At 42.2% G+C, this 21,568-nt stretch overlaps 2 protein-coding genes across 4 annotated transcripts; one reads left to right on the top strand and one right to left on the bottom strand.

Annotated features, from left to right (window-relative positions):
• Positions 1 to 2,930: 2,930 nt before the first annotated feature.
• Positions 2,931 to 7,605, bottom strand: LOC134881564 (kelch-like protein 28). 2 transcript variants are annotated; one of them, XM_063909003.1, is made up of 6 exons: positions 7,473 to 7,605; positions 6,389 to 6,649; positions 5,652 to 6,289; positions 5,090 to 5,533; positions 3,833 to 4,041; positions 2,931 to 3,231 (listed from the first exon to the last, which is right to left on the bottom strand). In XM_063909003.1, exons 2-6 carry the CDS (start codon positions 6,647 to 6,649, stop codon positions 3,068 to 3,070), a joined length of 1,716 nt encoding a protein of 571 aa, XP_063765073.1. In that variant the 5' UTR covers positions 7,473 to 7,605; the 3' UTR covers positions 2,931 to 3,067. The 2 variants fall into 2 exon arrangements, with proteins under 2 accessions (XP_063765073.1, XP_063765074.1); XM_063909004.1 differs by lacking the exon at positions 7,473 to 7,605 and adding an exon at positions 7,131 to 7,446.
• Positions 7,606 to 8,679: 1,074 nt separating this feature from the next.
• Positions 8,680 to 21,282, top strand: LOC134881789 (TOG array regulator of axonemal microtubules protein 1). 2 transcript variants are annotated; one of them, XM_063909341.1, is made up of 23 exons: positions 8,680 to 8,974; positions 9,717 to 10,886; positions 12,616 to 12,682; positions 13,674 to 13,802; positions 13,960 to 14,223; positions 14,334 to 14,590; positions 14,702 to 14,925; positions 15,028 to 15,128; positions 15,210 to 15,374; positions 15,499 to 15,564; positions 15,761 to 15,930; positions 16,017 to 16,185; positions 16,759 to 16,995; positions 17,358 to 17,481; positions 17,826 to 17,931; positions 18,122 to 18,357; positions 18,483 to 18,641; positions 18,768 to 18,894; positions 18,979 to 19,094; positions 19,259 to 19,442; positions 19,546 to 19,765; positions 19,870 to 19,956; positions 20,052 to 21,282. In XM_063909341.1, the coding sequence occupies exons 2-23, from the start codon at positions 9,864 to 9,866 to the stop codon at positions 20,303 to 20,305; spliced, it is 4,485 nt and encodes a 1,494-aa protein (XP_063765411.1). In that variant the 5' UTR covers positions 8,680 to 8,974; positions 9,717 to 9,863; the 3' UTR covers positions 20,306 to 21,282. The 2 variants fall into 2 exon arrangements, with proteins under 2 accessions (XP_063765411.1, XP_063765412.1); XM_063909342.1 differs by having other exon boundaries at positions 8,681 to 8,974; positions 15,761 to 15,924.
• The last annotated feature ends 286 nt before the right edge of the window (positions 21,283 to 21,568 follow it).

Raw genomic sequence — 21,568 nt, 5'->3', positions numbered from 1 at the left:
CATTGGTTAGGCCATAATGAAAATGCATACAAACTCAATTTCAACATCCCTTCTTTTTGCAGATTCACGTTTGCAGATATTTTCATCATCGTCCCTCCGAAATAAGTAGTTAATATACACATCAGAAGTTATTATGACACTGTACAGACCATTGGTGTTGGATGAGTCATGGCTGCAGCACATAATTACGCCTGCGTGATTTGTGCTTTGGCTGTTAAGCAACTAACAAAAACTAGTACAATACACAGAATTAGAAAAACAAAATTAGGTTACAGAACATAAAGAAATTATAATAAATACAAAAGAAGTCATTCACATCTTCCTAAAGTAACATTTTGCAGAAATACCCTTAGGTTGCTTATTCATAACTCTTTCAAAAATAAAGCAGAAGACAGTACTCTACATGGTGATGCAAACAAACTCAACAAGATGACAATATTGCAAGACAAATGTCATTAGAAGATCTCATCTGTAGTAATTCTTTCCCTAGTCATTTCACAAACATCAAGTTTAGAGTACAAGTAGAAGAGCACATGTCCTGTTTAACATTTACAAGACGTTTGTGATGAGAACGGCTGATTTAAAAAAGAAAAATACACGTTAAATGTGGCCATTAATTACAATTAATGGCACAATCAATCTGAATCTGCCTCGATAAACATATGCCTTGTACAAATGATCCAGCATGCACTACAAAATGACAACAGAGGATGTGTGGTGGGATGAGGCAAAGTCAATGGTACCGTTTGATGTTCCATCAGACGTCCACAGTGAATCAACAGACATGCCATGTGGGGTTCTGTTACAGCAATATGAGATGCCTTGGCTTTTTAAAGAGACAAACACAAAAACGCTATTCATCCACAGAGAGAACAGAAGTCTTATTGCATTATCTAAATGCCGTTATCCTAAATTAAACATTTACACAAATTACAATATGTATCAAATAGTTTGGTAAGTGCAATGCAGAGCTCCGTTAAGTTTTCACCTGTGTGCAGACGTCAGCGCACACACAGAAACTCAAACTACACTTGAACATTAAGTGACTCAACAAGGACACACCTCACCTAGCATTTCCTAGCCTAGCGCTCCCTCTATTGCTGTACATTGCTTGACCTCTCTGTTAGCCTAGCCCACACCCAAAGCCTGAACAATAGTGACACCCTCAGCCAGCCTGGAATTCAAATGCCCAGGGGAGCACTCTGGTCTCTCACCACACACACAGGACTGGTGACAGAGGGAACCTGGCCTGACTTGGCTGGCACAGCCCTTGGTGCTTTACCTTGATATTACTAATACATTAGCAATAAGGACGAGAAAAGAGTGTTCCAAAATGTGGCACACGAAGGAGGCCGTTTCTAGCACTGAAGGTTGGAAAGAGCAAAAAAGAAAAAAGGTCTTGTTTTGGCACTTCACATGAAGCTGGGAATGGATTACCTCAAACCTGAACTTGGAAGCAAGATGAGGCTCACAATTCGCACAGTTTGGAAGTGAAAAGAGCAAGTGTTGGAGCGAATCAGGGGGTCGAGACAATGACAAAGCATGCTCATATCCAGAAACAGGACGGATGTGGTTAACGGAAATGTCCATTAGGATAAAAAAGATCAGAATCAATCCAAACAAAGTGCTAAATTTCAGTCCTTTGAGATATTTATGAGGACAGAAGTTTGCAGTTTTCCAACCGCAGTCTTCTTTCCAGTAGGGCTTTATTTTATTGCATGGTTGAGGGACTTTCAGATGCAAACAAATCAAATAAGTAACATCTTACATAGTAATGTAGCAGAGGCTGAACAGAGGTTGACCTAATTGTGTGAGGCAACACAGACAAACAGCTGAATCCTGAATCCTAAATATAGCACCAGTTGGTATTGTGTACAGACCAAAGGGTGAAAGGAGGGCCAAGGTCGATTTCAACAATTGTGAAGAGTAGCAAGTGCATGACCTGACCTTAGGAAGATGTAACAGAAGATAGGACATGGGGGTTTCAAATTGCTCTGAGGATGAAGCAGAAACTGGCGACGAACTCAGGAGAATTTGTCACTCACCTCTACACTGACCCTGGCAATCAAACTACACACACACACACACACACACACACAGACACACAAACACACCCACACAGATCCGCACACATACACTAGTGACCCAGTGCAGAAAAAACATTTACAGGCAATGCACTAGAGGATATATTCATATCTATATAATTGATTTAGACTATTTACAAGAGAATAAGGCAGCCCTTTTTGAAAATATAAAGATTCCAACTTTTCTCTTTTTTGTGAAGCACTGATTTTGATGCAGAACTCCTGCAGAGCCCGAGCATCAGCTCTGCACACGGACACGCAACAAACAATCCTATCCAACATGCATGTACCCCTCGATCACACACACACACACACACACACACACACACACACACACACACACACACACACACACACACACACACACACACACACACACACACACACACACACACACACACACACACACACACACACACACACACACACACACACACACACACACACACACACACACACACGTTCTACAAAATCTGAACCTGTGGTTACAGTTGCAGCGTGGAAATGAATAGAAAAAAGATAAAGTGTTAAACACAATTAATGGCATGAAGGAGAACAAATAAATGTCTGCTAACATAACAGAAAACAACTAAAAGTGACACGTTCCCACAATCCTCTGGGAAATGGCTCAGAGTACTCATTGTGGTCCAGCAGCAGTAGAGCGGTTGTCTCCTTGTGCCTGTGACAACAGGCGTCCAATCATCTTCCTCCCTGTTTCGCAGCTCGTCTTCATCTCTGCAGCCATGTCTGTGGTCTCCATCTAGCCAGCCAGCTAGCCCCGACACATCTCTCTCTCTCTCTCTCTCTCTCTCTCTCTCTCTCTCTCTCTCTCTCTCTCTCTCTCTCTCTCTCTCTCTCTCTCCTCGGTGGTGTGCAGCGCTCCTCTGCACCTGGAGGATGAATGTGGGGGAGGAGGAGACAACAAAAAGAAACGTCTTTGTGTCTAAGTTCTCTTATGGGGTCCTAGCAGGCTGGGCCATGGGTCAAAGGGCAGTCAGACCAAAGTTGCAGCGGCAATACATCATGCCGCTCGAGTCCAACCAGCTGTCCGAGATGGGGTCGTAGCGCTGGACAGTATTTAGGTAAGAAGACCCGGAGTGACCGCCCACCACATAGAGGTAGTTGTCCACGATGGCAGATCCCACACCTGCAAGACAATGTCAGCCAAATGTAGTTATTTACAGGAATCTCCCACTATTGTATGGATGCAGTTATCTTGGTTAAAGTGATAGTCTGCATGTACAGATGAGATCCAGTAAATAAAAAAAGTTACAGTTCATTACAAAAATCTACCTTCTCTTCAAAATAATGGAAGTAGATGACGGTGCATTAAATGCCCAAAAAACTATTTGAAAAACTCTACAGGAATGTCTCTTTCCAGAAGTCTTCACCTAATTGTTATTTACGATGATCCAAAGACCTAGCTGTGAGCACTCAATGCGCAGCCGGAAGCTTGCACAAGTTCTGTATATTATCATAAGCACCAGGTCATGATATCTGCAAAAAGACAATGCTGTCTTTTTTTTATGCATTTAATAGCAATTTGGGGCTTCACCACAGGCTAACAATTCCAGTAATTCCAACACTCACTAACAAAAAAAATCAAGTTGCACCACAGGTAAGAGGACTAATACATTTGAACTGTAGGGTAAACATTTCATTTAAGTTTTATAAAATGCCAATAGGAGTCAACAAAACCAAATTTGCTAAATACACACACAGGGGATTCAGGTATAATGTAAACTCACCAGTGCGGGGTTCATTCATTGGCCGACAGGCTGTCCACTGGTTCTGGTGGGGATCAAACCTCTCGATGCTAGACAGGTGTGACACACCGTTGTGTCCCCCCACCACAAATATGAAGCCCAGCATGACGCCCACTCCGAAGTTGATCCTCTTGTCTGCCATGGGGGCTACCATTTCCCAGGCATCCTTGCTAGTGTCGTACCGCTCCACGCTGTGTGAACAAGAGGCAGCAGAGTCACACAATGGTTTGAAAAATCCAAAACTGATATTATCTTCCATCAATACGCAATCCCCCAACAGAACCCAAACTAAATGTTGCAATGATTTAACAATACTCCTTTTCAAGACATTTTTTATATAAAAAAATGCATAGTAGACAGCTCTACTAATATGTGGCATTCTTTGGGAAATTTGCTTAACTATATACTATTTATAGTATATAGTTAATTTGTCTACAATATATATGTAGTCCTTCTGTAGTCACCAATCTGCAACTTCTATGTTCAACTAAGTAAAAAAAAAAAAGTTTAACAAAAAGTAAATGGACCAATATTTAGTCATATTTGATTGTTAATTTCGTGTTTTTAAGACAAAAACCCTCTAGGTCTGTTCTCTGATCTCACACATGATGCAACTATAAAGAAGGCAACTAATGGCAGTGGTAAGACACCAATTTGGAAAAAGAAAATACCCTAACAGCACCTGGAACATTAGCAATCAGAGATTGTTTTGCAGCATGTAAAGACATTAGCCATTGGGGAAAAGTTGTCCCCAAAGAATGTCCATCCAAACACATTTTCCTGAGGGGTTTCCGGAGTCAAGGAAACAAGTAACAGAGGCGCTGCTCTCGAGAGATCCACGGCAACAACAGAGGTCTAACATGCAGCACACAGTCGGCACCATCTCAATGAAACTTCAGCAACCACTTCTGTTCCGACTCCTGTTCACTCATTAACAGGACCTTGGCCATTTTCTCCACAACACTTGACATCCTTCACTTGATTACCAGTTCTATGTAATAACTGACAAGACCTTGAGAGAGAAAGCTGGTGAGGAGGTCTAAAAGAGCTACAAGGTTTTCACTGAGATTAAAGAATATCTTAAAAAGATAGATAGGTTGTGGTAGAGCATCACAACCTTAGATTGCTAATGAAAAATGTAATCTGTAGGAGCACAGAAACATTAGGAGCATATTTTGACCCTTGAGTACATTTCCACAAGTAAAACATAAAGATCATATCTGTTCTCAGTGGTATCACCTGTTCATATGGGCCGGGCCATAGCCTCCAATAGCGTACACCATGCCATCCAGCACTGCTGTGGCAAAGCAACTTCGGGACTTGGTCATCGGTGCCACAGGCTGCCACTCCTTCAACTTGGGGACGTATTTCTCCACCGACTGGAGGTAGTACTGGCCGTCGTAGCCTCCGAGGGCATACAGCTCCCCCGCCAGCACCACCACCCCCAGTGTGCTGCGGCACTCAGCCATACGCTCCACCGAGGACCAGGTGTTGCTCTCGGGGTCCCAGCTCTCCACTGTGCTCTCGTGTCTCCGATAGCTGATGCCCTGTCTCATGTGTGTGGCGATTCCTCCGACCACGTACACCTTGTGGTCCAGCACTGCCACTCCAAATTCATATCGCGGTCCACTGAGAGGGGCCAGTCCTATCCAGGAATCAGTCCGGGGGAAATACATTTCTATGCTGCAAGAGATAGATTGATAACATATGATTAGTTTGTCTTTTAATACACAACATAAAGAAATCATTCAGAATGTGGAAAGGTGCCTTTTTGAATAGATCCTTAAATGATTATTATTACCTTTCTAATGTTGCAAACAATCCTGCCTTGCCTCCTACTGCAAGAAGCACCTTGGGGGCACACCGGGGCCGCGCCGACAATACAGTCTGATAGGAAAGCCGGTGCTCTGGCATGAAATGATATTTAAGGGCCTCATTGAGCAGGTGCTTGCACGCGTGGTCATCTCGTATAAGGTGGTTGGCTTCATATAGGCGAGTGAGAAATTTGACGCTGAGGAGTGGAAGGCGAACACAGTGCAGGAGCTGAGCTAGATGCTGCTGTCTCTCAGTTACATCATATTTGATCCACGACTCCAGGGCGTAAAACACAGTCTCCTCTGTGACCACCTTAAGGCAGTCATTGGACACGATTTCATCTAACTCGGCCCTTGTCAGTTCGAAAAATTCCTCTGTCAAACAAACTTCCTCAAAGTTTTCACAGATGAACTTAGTTGCAGCCAGGCACAGGTCATGACAGCCATACGTCTCTGCAAAGCGGGAGATGCCTATACAGTTCCCAGCATCCAGCTGGCTCTCTAAGAAGGAGCAGCACTCTTTAAGTACTAGCTTAACCTGGAGCAAGTCGGCAGCCGGTAGCAGAGATTCTACCGTTTCCTGGGAGATAAACACGGTGCCAGTGTAGGCATACTCAACAATGGCCTAGAAAAGAAAGAGTAAAGGTGTCACATAAAAAATAAAAGTGGTACAGCAGTGAATCAGTGCAGTTTATAAAAAGGTGTGTGCTGTGTCAAAGCATACCTGCAAGGCAGTCTCATCGATGCACTGAAAATCCACCTCAGAGGTCTCCTTTTCTGACAGGTTACCTGTGAACATGGCCTTGAAGTAAGGGCTGATGCTGGCCAGCACTACTTTGTGGGCATGGATCTTGGCATCACCCACACGCAGGACAATGTCACATAGTTCGTGATCCTGCCGCAAGAGCTGGAGGCCTTGCAGCAGCTGCTCGGAGTGAGGCCGTTTCAGACTGGCAAACATATAGGACTGGTCCTGCTGGTCCATCTGAGAGCAGGAATCCACATATCAGTGCATTGTTGACATTTTGTGAAGGCTAGTGATGCAGTGGAATTCTCTGATTAACTGACATGTGACAACCAGCCAATGGACATACTGTAAATCCTGTATATTAACCATCATCTTGTCCCTAAAACTACAAACCTGAAAGGTCCTGTTCAACATGACGTAATTACAGCAAGCGTTGAGAAAAACAGCATGATGCGTTAAAATATGTGTTGTATTAATACAGTATTTATTACAACCTGCACGCATAGCAGTGTACTGTGAGGCAAGCTAAATAAGCATGATCTTCTTAATCCAGTGCTAACTGTACTTAAAGTGAACTAACCGTACTAAGCAAACCTGCATTTGACCTTTATGTTGTTCAGACACAATTACAGTAACTGTTATATTTTGTTGACTGGGGCCTTGGCTTGATTTCTGAACGGAGGACATGGCCACATCAAAACTCGCTAGCTAACGTTACCTCTTAGCTTTACAGCAGAAGACAGCTACTGCGCTAGCTTACACTCAGTAAAAAAAACAACCAACAGAAATAGATTTCCCCGCATGTCCTCCATATATTAACATAAACCTCCATGTCACCATCGTATCGCCAACAACGTTCGCCTCCAGCAAATACACAGCACCTATATATGTGCCATTGCACTGCAGTCGGCGCAGGTTAGCTGCTAAAAATAAACACCGTTACTGTGGTTAGCTGCATCATTTGATAGATATACAGTAACATGGCTGACAGATACAGAACGTGACGTTATAAGGAGCTGTCAGATAAAATGTGTATAACGTCAAAGCAAGCAAAACAAACCTGTAACCTATAGTCCGTCTGTGTGCCGCTGTAATGACCGATTTTGCAGTGGCGGAGTTCAGCAGCGACGAGTGGGAAGCCCAGGCGGCTATCAAGAAAACAACCTACTGCCAACCTAGCCACCGAGCTACAGATGAGCTCTTATAATAACGAGCTGTCGGAGCACAGAGCAGCACTCCCACTTTTGGTGTTTTCAAAATAAAACTACACTCACTTATTTTCTAAGGAAAAGCTACAAGCCAATGTGTTATAACGATAGTAAACTTTACAACATTCATTAAGAAAAATAACGTTATTATAGACCTTGATGATAACAACAAAACCCACTTACACACATCAGTTTTCTTGGACCCGACACAAAAAATATTGATAAAAAAGGTTTATTTTTATAGTATTGTTATCATTAACAACTTATGACATATGCATAAAAGTTAGAAATTGTTCATCTATCAGAATCAGAATACCTTTAATCGTCCCACAGAGGGGACATTTTCATGATCTACTGACCCATATGTAGAGTATAATATTTGCCTCTGAAATAATTTAGGGGAAATAGTGTGAATAAAGCATATTTTCAAAGTAAAGTAAGCACATTTAAAAATTGGCTTGAGTACTTAATTAAATATATATTTTTTACTGTTAAATTGTTAATATTTTTATTTGAAAGCCATATAATCGAATACACTTAAAATCAAGCAAAACAAAACACTAGTGTGACTAATAATTTAAAATATAAAGGGGATTGTTCAAAAATAATTAATAAAAAAAAGGCTAGGTGTAATGAAATAAGGGTTCATCCTATCCCTTTCAGTCAGCTCAAGCAAAACAAAAACATACATATTATAGCTGAATGGTACAAAAAACAGTAACCTACAATATATTTAGGTTTGAGTATATTTGCATTCATGGGCAGAGTTAAGAACTAAATACATTGTACATCCTAAAAAATGTAGACGTATTTAAACACATGCACCCATGCATTTCTACGCACAGACACATTTACAAACCATACACCCCATTCATACATTAAAATGTCATAAAACAACACACTAACAAGAGGGGCAGGTAATATGAATATAATTGTCCTATAGATATATGTGGAATTCAAAACGACTTAAAAGGACAGAGTCGAGGTCCTGTTACATCTTAGTGTTGCCCCTCTCTTTGACTGTGGACTGGAGCCCACTCCGCTGCTCTGTACTGATGAGCCGCCTGGAGGAGCTTGGAACTCGCGTCACCATGGAAGCGCTCAGTTTGCGACATGTATTCGCCATTTTGCCTCCTCGGTGTGTGTGTTGTGTGTGTGTGTGTGTGGGCTCCTCTCTGTGTGAATACCTCCGTAGCTTTCAAACATTCAACACAGACATACCAGCTGAAACATCCACGGAAAATGTCTGCACTCAGGAGAACCGTAGCCGCCGCAGCCTGACATGGACATTTGGACGACGTAACATTAGATAGACTCGTCCAGCGTCACGGAAGAGGACCAGGAGAAATGCGAGGTCTGTTTTCCTGCTGTTTTCTTAACTTTGCTAGCTCAGTCAGCCAGCACTAACCACCCTCCACAGTAGCGCAGTTAGCTTAGCACCGTTTGAGTGTTGCAGTTAACGTTAGCCAAGGTTCTAGGTAACGTTAGCTAACTCGTGTAGGCTGCTTAACGGTAACGGTGTAACTTAGTCAGGGATTGATTATAGGACCATTGGACGCATTAGTGTCGTATAACTGGCTAAGATTCCAATTGACACGCATTTTATAAACTAATGTTACAAAAGCAGGGAATAATGTAGCAGTAAATGTAACCTAAACCATTCTGCTGAGGACTACCGTGCATGAGAGCCACAAGTGGTTGTTGTGTCCATTCGCTCTATTCTCAGGTAATCAGAATCAAAAATACTTTATTCATCCCAAATTGGGACATTTTTTCGTTACTGCATCAAAAGACAATACAATACGAAGCATACCAAAAAAAATAGAAATTCAAATAAGACATATACAGATAGAAAATAGTGGAATAAAATGGAATATTAAATAAAATACAATATAAATGTACAATGTTAAGTGTAAGTGTAAAGTGTGCATGTTATGTCCAGTTAACGGTAGTTCATGATCATAATGTTGAGAAAACACTATCTCAATTAAAATCTGTACATTTACATGTTGATTAACATTTATAGCCATTTTCTCCTCATTACACTAAATGGAAATTGAATCGATCATGCGTTTTTGTATGTTTTGCATTCACAGTTTGACAACCAGGACGGTGGTTTTCCATCACCAACCACCACTCAGGATGAAATCCCGAAGTAAAGAGGAGGGATATTATTGTCCTCACAGGGTTGTGTTTGCTTCTTTAGATTCTCAATTTTGACCACAACCATAAGACCATCAATAATGATACCTGGATTGATCTCCCAGGAGTTACATGTGATGCTTCTGGACCTAAATAATTACCAAAATCGCACCAATGGGGTGGAAGAGCTTAAGGAGATCCTCTCCGAAGTGGACATAACTTCAGTCCCATCCGGCAGTATTTTGGAGTTCATTCATTTCCTCCCTCGGCTTTTGGATGACAGTAATTTTAAAGTTTTGTATGGCACCTTACAAGTTTTAAACTTACTTATTCAGAAGCTAGATACAGGTGTAGACAGATATTTCAAACAGATAGTCTTAGTGGCTCTGAAAGCCCTAGGGGACACTCGCACCATCACAAGAAGTGAATACATGAATGTTTTCCGACAGCTGATGAGAACTGTTGCACCACAACAAGTGTTAGATCTTGTGATTTGCAACTTGAAACAGAAGAATTCAAGGGTACGGGAAGATGTCCTTAACATCATCATGGCAGCTATGCTCACTCATCCTAGAAAAGATTTCAACATCCCCAAGCTTTGTGTTGAGGTTGCACCATACCTGGCAGACAGCAAGAGGAAGGTCCGCCACGCCGCCCTTGAGCTGTTTGCCATTTTTGATTATTGCCTTGACACAGGGAAAAAACAGCCTCTAATGAAAGCTGTGGATATGGTTGAACTCAATGAGGATGCAGAGGGTCTTATGGCAGCTGTACAGGCAAGACGAGCCAGGCACGCCCTTCCTAAACTCTCCTCAGAGGGGATAGTGGAATATGGCTTGGTGGTCCCCAAACCAGGACACCGGTGCACTCTGCATTATGGTTCTGGGGCTGATCTGGACTGGGTGATGAACGGAGGGCGGATAAGCAGTGCCAGGAGCCACAGAACTGAACCAGACTGTGAGGGATTGTATGGCTATGGCAGCTTAGGATCCCTTACTGACGATCTTCCTCTTCAAAGAAGGATTGTCAGTGCGGGAAAAGGGAAGAACAAACTACCCTGGGAGATGTCTGGCTTCTCATCGAGTCAGACAGACCAGCATTTAAATGGAAAGTGCCCTGAAAAGGTGGGTTCCATCGTTACTGTAGACTTGCAATATTCTCTCTTATCTGTTGTGATAATCAAACCATTTGAAAACATTAACAGATTTAGCAGATGATTGCACTGACTGATTTCTGTTAAAATGAAAACAGCTTAAATTGATATTCTGGTGTATTGCAGGGTAATTTAGCTGGAAAACATATGGTAATGTTGTTCTTGTGGTTACCATGGATTGACATTAATGAAGCAGCTATCAACTCAACAAGCTGAGTTCACGCTCCTATTCCACTCGTTGAAATCCAAATCAATAGGGCTTAATCAGTGATTTGGTAACTGCCAAAGCACCAAAGTGCTTTTCATATTGACTTTGAAAATACAGAGAATATCAGTGACCAAACCATTATGTTGGTTTTATTTGAATCAGTCAACAAGTAAAGTCATCCCAAAGAGTAAGAGAGGAGTTGATTTGTTTGTTTGTTTGCTTTCTCTTTTTTGCTCCGTTTACAGTTGAACGATGAAGTTGATCCACTGTAAAAAAAAAACGAATCTTCCAAAGACGGGGCCTTTAAACGATTATTTACTGTCAGAATTGCACACTTGTTTTTTGAACAAACTGCGTCACCAAAAACCACAGTCCAAAAATAAATCTTAGAAGTGCCAATCTTCTCACAGAGAGTTCGGGGAGAATAAACTGAATATAGTTACACCCCTCATATATATTTCTACAAGGAGGTCTGCAGCTTTCACTTCAATCAACCTCTGCATGGTTCCATGATTGCATATTCTCTAGACGGCTTATTATTCTCAATAAGAGGTTTTCTTTTTTAAATTATTATGAATAAATATGTATCGGTTGGCAGTGTAACATACGCTACATGGTATTTTTTAATAAATGGTTCTCAAATCATTATGATGAACCGAGTGAGGTACAATCTCACTGAGACTATTCTTGGAAGTCATACAATGGGTGACTCACTTTCCTGCAAAGTGACACTGCTGCTGCCAAGATAATGATGGAACATCTTGAGAAAAACCCAAGAAGAATATCAAGGTTATTCTACCACGTAGGGTTATAGGATGTAATATGAAATAATTATTATTTGTATTAGCTAACAAACACACTTCATCATCAGCTTTACTCTTATACCGTCATTGGTTTAGTTGAGTGGCTTTGTTTCATTAATCGACCATATTTTGTTCCGGAAACGATTATCCAGCTTAGAGCCTCCATCTGAAAAACCTTATGTTTACAGCAGAGTCTGTTTCCCAGCAACCCCATTACCACACAACACACTTACTGAAGGGGGCGTGAAACATAATCGGTAATATCACAGGGTTATGCTTGTAGAACATGGCTTGTTTGCTGCTCTAGTGTTGATTGCAATCACACTAAGTACTGCACAGTGCTGATCAGGTTTTAGGCAGTGGGACTAACCGCAGCCACTCTCTCTGTCTGAGGCAGATATTCAAATCTATCATCCTTTGCTCTCTACTTGATTTGTTCATCTCAGATCATGATTTCAAGGGTTAGCAGATACAGTTTCACGAGAGGCTTCATATATATTTAGTTAAGTTTGTTTACAGTAGCCTAGGATCCAACTAAATGCCAGTGTCTCCTGTCTGAGCTGGACAGTATGCTGCATCCCTTTGTTCAGGCAAGTGGATGGAATTACACTTAGACTCCTGTTTGTTTAAGAATAACTTTCCTTTAGTTATCCTCTATTGTTGGGTAATGCTGTTTTGTCTACTGATAGGTGGCCAGTGAGGATTTCCTCCCGCTGTCTAGGAAGCTGAGTCCAGAGACCTACGTTCCCAGTTTCAGTAAGTACAAATACACCTACCATTACACTTGCATATATTCCTCATGAGTTGACAAGACTGGTAGTCATGGTCAACTGCAGCTGAACTTTAAATCGGTCCTTAAATTGGATTAGAATGCTGAGTCAGAGAGTCACTTGGCCACTTGTTACCAAATGCCTCGAAATGATTATGGTTGCAAGGCTAGAAAAGTCCAATATGCTCGCCATGTGTATAGTTTTTTTAGCCTGCTGGACACAATGTATCCTAACAAAAAAAACCTGAATAATTTCACCGTAAAATGTTCAGATGCACTGTATACTCTCAATGTAACAGTTTCAGACCTTATTGCAGTATTGCTTAGGTAAGAATCACCCACTTAATGTCACTCATGTTTTAAAAGAATGCATACTCTGTGGGATTTATGCTCTGGGTGAGTCAGGGCCAAGAAGCTTTTGCAATTAGCCGATTGCAATACAAAGTCAAGCCTAGAATATCTGTATGTGTTACTGTCTCTCTCACTATAGCAAGGCCGTAGATTTATAGCGGGCTGTTCTTGCTGTCAAGTTAAAAATGACCTGGCAGCAGCTGATTACCCCTGAGTATGGTGAAAGCAGCAAAAAAAGCGCTGTTATGGCCAGTTTGTTTTATTATATCTGCACTTGAGAACTACGCAAGAAGAAACGTCTTTGCAAAAAGTTCAGGAACATATTGTTTACTTTGTAGGATTTAAACTTTTGCTAAGCAATCGTCACGCAAGAGCTTTAAATCATTAACTTGTGTTTCAAATAAGATGCAGAAATGCGTAATTCTTCCCCATGGTACCACCAGAATACAAATTCCTCTACTCATTTCCTCCATTATTATCAAATTTGCAGTTCTTTGTAAAACAACAACAAGGTAGAAAGTAAGTAAGATATTATAAGATGGACCATTATTTATCCCCATGGGGAAATTCAGGAGTTTAAAGCAGCTACAGAGTGAAAGTGAAAAGCGAAATCTACTTTACATTTAGGTCCTGCACAGCCTCCAAAGCCGCAATCCTCCAGGAGGAGAGAGTCCCCTGCACGCCTCAGAAGAAGTGGAAGCCTCAACTTGGACACTGACATCTATAAAAACAGCAACTTGTCTGACCAGGATGTTGGTAAGGACTTATTACCTTAGACTGATCTGCTTGGGTTAAAAAATTTCCAACCCTTTTAATGCGCCGTGTTCAACATCTCACCAGTCATATTCTTAATTTTACCCTGTATCGGCTCAGAAATGTGCTGTTCCTGATGTGTGAATCCTTTGTCTCACAGTGGCACCAAAGGGGCGCATACTCTCGAGGAACCCCAGCGTTGAGCGCACGTTCTCCCTCCCGGCGAACCCCACTACATCCGGATCCTTTTTACTGCCCTCCTATCCGCTGGCAACACTCCCTGGAGGCATGCTTACTCCGACACTATCCCGCCGCCATGCAGACTCCTCCCTCTCTATGTCCAACACATGGCCCAACAAAAGAGAGAACACCCCTCAGCAGCGAGACTGCAGCCCCTGGAGAGACACAGCCGACACCGCAAAGGGTAATTAATCCTTTTTTTTTTTACTAAGTTGACATGAGATGTGTCAGCTGAATGTTAAAATCTTGTTGCCTCTTTGTATCATATTTTTTTTATCCTCCCTGCCCCTGTAGGAGAACCTCTCTCTAGGAGATGCTCTCCCCGGCCTCTGCGTGCCTCCCTCATGAGTTCTTCTTCCACTTCATCGTTTCGCCGGGCTCTGAGCAGCACCAGGGCAACACTTTCTATCTCGCCTGTTGTACCAACAGCAGAGCAGGTACAGTCCAACAATGGCCAGAGGCACAATGCTCCAGGCAGCCCCCAGAATCAGCAGCTAGAAAAGGACCTTCATGCTGATGCTCAAGAGGATGACCCTCTGGACATGCAGGAGGTCAGTGAATACACAGTACACACTAAGAGAGACATCGGCTAGTGCAGGAGGTTGAATTTAGGAAATTCCTCTGTGCTCATATCTGCCAATTTGCGTGTTTGGTGCTCACAGATGCTGAACTCCCTGCGCTCATTGCGCAACAGCGCAGCAAAGAAGAGGGCCAAAGTGAGCCTTAGCAGTTCAGATCCAGACAGCCCTGACTCCGCTGTGAGGCTGGACCCGTGTCTGGACCCGCCATCACACACATCTCCAATGCTTACCAGCTCAACCAGTGAGAGTGGACTTTCCAGTCTGAGCTCAGTCGCCAACTCTAGCTTCAATGGCATCAAAGCCAGGTAAAGACATACGCCAGAAATATTAGCAGGCATTTCTTAGACACAGTTAAAATATATAACAGTGATAACCCATCATTTCTCACTTTTCATATATGTCAACAGTTCAGGAAACTCTGCCACTTCAGGAATGAATCCTCGCATTGCAAGAGTGCCTTCTGCAAAACTGAGGTCTTCTGTTTCCATGGACTTCAGCAGCCTTCAAGGTATACATGGAAAAACATGGCTTTGCTCAATCGATTGTTTAGTTAACCTTTATTAAGTCTCTTTGGTTTGTTCTTATTAAGGATTGTCTCAGAGAAACGAACTGTCGTCTGAGGTGGGTGTGGTAGGGCAGAGAGTCACTTACTCCAACGGATCAATCAGAACTGAGGACGACTCAACAGGACCGGCCCCTCCTTTGGCCAAACAGGACTTCCGGCAATCAGTCAGAGCTCTAAAGCCTGCCAAAGGTCAGGCAGCTGTCATATCAAACAGAACAGAGCTTTTTTTCTCCAAGATTCACCTGGTAAAAATGTGTTGTGTGCCTTTTATAATAAATACATCAATGAGTATTTCTCTCCTTTTGAATCTTAGGATCTCAGAGCCTCAGCAGCAGGAACTCCCCAGCCACGGATATGCCTGAAGGAGTCATAGGAAGAGGTCAGTCTGTGGATTAGATGTATCAGTATAAGAGCACATGTATTCAAATGAATGATGTTTAATGACATGGATCAGACTTTTCTTTTGACTTTTTTCAAAAAATAGTACAACTTATTAGTGATTCTTTGAGCAGTTGAGAAGGTCTTAATAATACATTTAAGTTCCCTGCAAACATCCTCCCTATTTTTTGTCCCAGGCATGTTCGGCACTGCAGGGTCCTCCAGCCGTCCAGGAGTCCCCTCGTCACTCGAGCAGGGTGATTTTGTAGCAAAACCCCCCGCTGATTTCTCAGCAGGCATCTACAGCCATGGCCTGTCTGGCACTCGCCTAGACTGTGTCGACAGCCCACGTCCAGATGAGGTTAAGGTTAATCACACTTTTTCCAGTGCTAAAATTAAAGTACATCCTACCAAAAGTTCACGTTACCACCTGCTTTGTTTTTTTCCAAGCAGAGGGTGAAGAATGCGAAGTTCCACCGGGATAAGATGCGGCTGCAGTGTCTGGATCAGCAGGAGGGGCAGTGCAGTCAAGCGGACGCCACGCGAGACACGATCCGCCACAGAGTCAGGAAGATGCTGTCGGACTCGCCCACAGAGGAGAACAGAGAACTAATCATCAAAGGCAAGAGAAGAAAGATTTGGAAACCTTAAGTGCTTTTATTTTTGCTTGAATGTATCCTCATTATAATTGGAATTTAAGTCAGAATAAAAATTCTCTCTTACTTTTATTATGATGCGGGGATTTAAAGGTTACAGAGAAAGTGCATACAAATTGTAATTGTATATTGAGAGGTTCAGAATACTACAAACACCTCCCAATATAACGCAGTCAGTACAACACCACTAACTATAATCTCAATGGTTACATATAATTGAATTAGCATTTTTATTGTAGTCCCAAAACACAGGCATTATTATTATTATTATTATTATTATTATTATTGTTAAAGCCTCATAAATCCTAACTTTGTGTAAAAACATACTAAATATGGAATAAAATGCTCTAAATGCTTCTTTAAAATACCGGAAAAACGCTTGAATCTTTGGAAAAGCGGTAGGAACCCGGCACATTGCACGTCCGATGCAGATGTGGCTTTAATGTTTTTTATTGTAGCCTCACACACTTAATAAAATCATTGAAATCATCCACATGTGAAGCTCATAATGACATTAGAAATGTTCTTCTCCATTGTAGATCTGCATCTGAACGGCAGCACACTGGCATCCACCAGAGCTGACCATCTCTCCGATGAGTCCCCTATCAGCCCCACCAGTCCTGTCAGCCCACTGGGACCCCAAAGCCCCAGCAAGTGCTTTTCTCCTCCTCACCAGCCAAGCCCCCCCACAGTGCCCCCCAACTCCAAAAATCTGTCCCGTCTGAGGAGGGCTCCTAGCCTTAGCAGAACCCGACCATCCCTTTCCCACAGCTCAGGTGAGTGCTTGTCTGTTTTGTAAATAACAAAAAATGTCACTGTATACCTTTTATTATGTGTCGATGTATCATCCCTCAGTCGGTCTGACACTGGCCTGCTTTTAACATTATTCCATCCCATTATAAATAGATGAACCAGTGCTTCAACAGGCCTTTGTTTATGGAAAATGCTGGCACATTAATTAGACTGTCAGAGTGCGGGTGAATAAGATGTTTGCTTTGGGTAATGTGCCACAATGCTCTGTTTTGACAACCTACTGTTAATGCACCGCCACCCACACGCACTGCTTGTTTTCACACTGATAGAGCTGTAACATGAGACTAAATCTGTGTGTTGTGTGCTGTCTGACGGCCCATTTTAGACGAGCTGTCCCCTGGTACTCCGGGACACAAGAAAAACCTCTCTGAGCCTCCTGAGCTGTGTCCTTTCTCCAAGCCTGACCTGGCACTGACGCAGAGCTTTAACCTGCTGAACTCCGAAGACTGGTGAGAAACACTCGCATGCTACAGAGTCTCAGCTGCACTGCTTTGGGAATAGTAGTTAAGATCCATCATACTGATAGCTGAAATCCAGGATAAAGGTTTATCAAATAGAATGGCATGATCCTTTGATTTTGCATGCATTGATAGGCTACATAATTTAATAAAAAATGTTAAAGTTATTCCAGGGGTAAAACAATCGTTAGCTATACATTTACTTAAAAATATGTTTTTTAGATACCGCTAGTCAGCATATATTATATTTAACGGGAACCTCATTTTGAAACTTTGTCAACAAAATGTCTCCAAAAAAATGTGTCTATTCAATTATTTTTTACATTTTTCTTCAGGGAGAAGAAGATCGAGGGTCTGACGTTCCTGCGCAGTCTGGCTCACTACCACTCAGACACACTCCAGGGCAGGCTTCATGATGTCTGCTTGGTTCTCATTCAAGAGGTAGATTAACTGGTTGTATAACACTCCCACATCAATTTCTCATTTTGCCTTCTGAACTTCAAATGTTTCACCCCTGATTTATATTGATATCTGATTTTCTCTTAGTAACTAAATATGAATGTGTTCAAAGCCTCAGACTCAGGAATGGACCAGTTTCCTGTTAGGTATTTAAAATGTAAATCTCATTTAGGTTAAGAACCTGCGGTCAAGTGTATCCAGGGTCGCGGTGTGTACGCTGGCCGACATGTACACCCAGCTGCAGAAGGCGATGGACCAGGAGCTGGACGGCACTGTCAAAGCTTTACTCCTGAAGGCCGGGGAGAGTAACGCCTTCATCAGGCAGGATGTGGATGCAGCACTAGACTGCATGGTTCAGCACTGCACACCAACTCGAGGCATCAATGCTTTACTCTCTGGGGGACTTGGGTCTGTATTTATCTCTAAATGAGTAAAGTGCAGTTTCAGACCACTTCTGTGGTACCTTTGCACTATTTTTAACACCCAGTAAAAATGTATCTTTAATTGCTGAATGGTTTTCCCTCTTCTGACAGTCACCTCAACCCAGTGGTGAGGAAATGCACGGCCCAGCACCTAGCTCATCTGGTGGAGAAGGTCGGTGCCGCCCGTCTCCTATCTGGAGGTAAAGACCTCACTGACAGAATCTTACCTGCCGTCACCAAACTCGCACAAGACTCCTCACAGGAACCCAGGTACGCCACTTTGTTGCTTTAGGGTTAGGTTTTTTGCAACTGGAACTACCGGTCCTCATTCATTTAACGTTTGAAAACCAAACGTGTACATATGACAGAGACTTTTAATATTGGTTTAACAAACAGGTATTTTGGGCGTCGAATGCTGCGGTCCCTGTCCTCCAACCCTGACTTTGACAAGATCCTGGAGAAATATATCCCCACCAAAGACCTGCCGGCAGTCCGAGAGACCGTTTTCACTCTCAAGACAAAGGTAGTACTTTTTTCGTCTGTATGTTTTTAGTAACCTTTATTGCTTAAGGTTACACCGCTTACCTGGAGATTGTTTTTTTTTTAGGGTCTTGGTGAGATGCCCCAAGACTCCCAGTCAGCGAGGGGTAGACGCTCCCTCCCAGGCAGCGGGACAGTCAGGGCTTCATCTCTCACCAGAGAGCCGCTCCACCAGACCAACAGGTGGGTGTTAAACTCAACCAGGACAGCAGCATTGTACAGCACATTTCTAATTCAGCAGAACTTTAACCAAACACACTTGACATGCATATAGGAAGTGCTTTGCTCATGTTTAAATCGTAGGTTTAAACAAGTGGTCCATTTGATGTATTTTGCATTATCCACAGGGAGGCGAACAGCCATAACAGCTGTAGAACTCAGACTCAGAGTATTGCAGACAAGACAGAATACATCAAGCAGATCTCAGGTCTGCTCGGTTCAAAGGACTTCAGAGAGAGGATCAAGGGAATCGATCAGTTAGCAGCTGACTGCCAGCACAACCGCAACATGGTCATCAAAAGTATATTCCCGGTGAGTAGTTTCCCAAATCCTACAAATATTTCCTCGTCATGGTTCTCAGTGACCTTAAGAATGTGTTTGTATTGAAAAATCAACAAAATGTCTCTTCTTTCAGTTGTTTGATGCTTTCAAAGCCCGGCTGCTGGAGTCCAACAGCAAGGTCAACCTGTTCGCCCTGGAGTCCCTACAGAAAATCTCCCACTCGTTGAAGGACAACCTGTCCCAAGTGGTCAACATCCTGGTCCCAGCAATCGTGGACAATCACCTCAACTCCAAGAACAACGCCATTTACTCTGCTGCTATTGGAGCTATTAATGCACTTATCTTAAATCTCGGTACTCATTTTGAGCATTCAAATATTTCAGGTAGAAGTCAAATCAGAGGCTCTGTTTTTCTGGAGAACATGTCTTTATTTGACTTTCTTTTGTTTCCATGACAGATAACATACTACTTCTTCAGCCTTTCTGCTCAAAGGCTCAGTTTTTAAACGGCAAAGCGAAGGTGGATCTGATTGAAAAGGTCGCAGGTATGTTTGCTAGTTCTGAACACTGTTATTACTTTGATTTCATAATCTGTTTGTTTTTCTCACCCCCTGTTGTTTCTCTCCCTTTCTATTTCCAGAACTTGTGACAGAGCTCTATCCTCGCAAGCCCCAGATGGTGGAGCAGAAAGTGCTTCCTCTGCTGTGGCACCTCCTGGGCACCTCCACCCACAGTGGCACCATTCATGGCCGGGGTGGCAGCGTGAGAGGTGCTACCGCAAACCTGTGCCACGCCCTTTACGCCCAGATGGGGCCCAGCCTGACTGAGTGTGCTGCCTCCCAGCCTGCCAATGTCCATAAATGTTTGAACGAGGTCCTGAGGACCGTATCCTAAAGGTAAAACAGAACCCAAACACGACCTAATGTTGGAAGAGAAGAACATTAACACTGACCTTACTTGAAGACAGAGATGTTCTGCATTTCTTATAGTGCCTGCACTTTTATATCCATAAAGAGAAAGTCCTTTTGAAAGAAGGAGCTCTTAATGTTATCTCAGTGAGATTTCCTCTGGTACGGAAACATGGTAACATACAGACATCAGGTCTTACACATACTCAACCTGCTCTCTTTGCACTTTGAAAAGGTAGCTCATTATCATGATAGACTTCATGAGTTTTACATTTTACCATTATATGATTGTCATTGCTTTTTTTCTTCATAATCTAAACATGTACTGTAGACAAATCAGAGACACTATTACAGAATTTAAGATTGAAATGCACAAAGACAGGGACCTGAAAGATGTATATATTTTGCTGTTTCATCAAATGTGATGTAATATTTTGAAAATGTTTTATGTAGTGGTTGTTTTTTTTGTGAATTGAGATTAACAATAGTACAAAATGCTTTTGTACAGCTCAAATGTGTATTTGCACAGTATTAGCTTAATCTGTAATCGTATGCTGTTTAATGGTACAGTTTATAATTTATCTACTGTGTAATGGTTTCAAAGTCTTGTTAATGATGCTCTGAGTTTGTTCCGTCTGTCTTTCTTTGCATGACCAAAATGTACTGGCAGGATCAAAAATGTTTATTTTTGTTAAGGAGATATATATGTATATATATACATACATGTACACTGATGCCTAGATCGAGGTTGGAAGCAATTCGCCTGGAAGAGGTGAGAGGAAGAGGAGTTCAGCGTTTGCCTGAGGAACAGGGAAGGCTCAGATCTGATTCTGTCTCAGTATAGTGCCAGTCTTCAAGTAGCCTTTTAACTCGTCAAATTGTTAAATTATATTGAACTTGTTTGTGAACAAGAGCAAAGACAGATTGATATATAAATAAAGTGTTTTATTTCTGTAAAACCAACTTCCAGGTGTCTCATTCAAGTTTTAATGTGAGTGGGAAACAGGTTCTTTGACCACATCTGCACAGGGCTAATTTAAAGGGATTACTTTTTGTATTCAATTTTACCCAAGAAACCAAAACGATATGCCTTTTTTAACTAAACTTATATGCCTTTTGTCAATGGGAAGTTACTTAATACATTAGTGAGAAGTCTTGGTGTTTGACTGCCAAATTCACATCACTAATAGTCATTTATCCCTCTTAATGTAAAGAATGTATAGTCTGACTGTAGAGGTTATCCAGGCAT

The sequence above is a fragment of the Eleginops maclovinus genome, chromosome 19 (assembly GCF_036324505.1).
Source record: "Eleginops maclovinus isolate JMC-PN-2008 ecotype Puerto Natales chromosome 19, JC_Emac_rtc_rv5, whole genome shotgun sequence".
Classification (NCBI taxonomy): Eukaryota; Metazoa; Chordata; class Actinopteri; order Perciformes; family Eleginopidae; genus Eleginops; species Eleginops maclovinus.
Note: the sequence above shows the minus strand (reverse complement) of the source record. Positions and strands in the feature narration are given on the sequence as shown.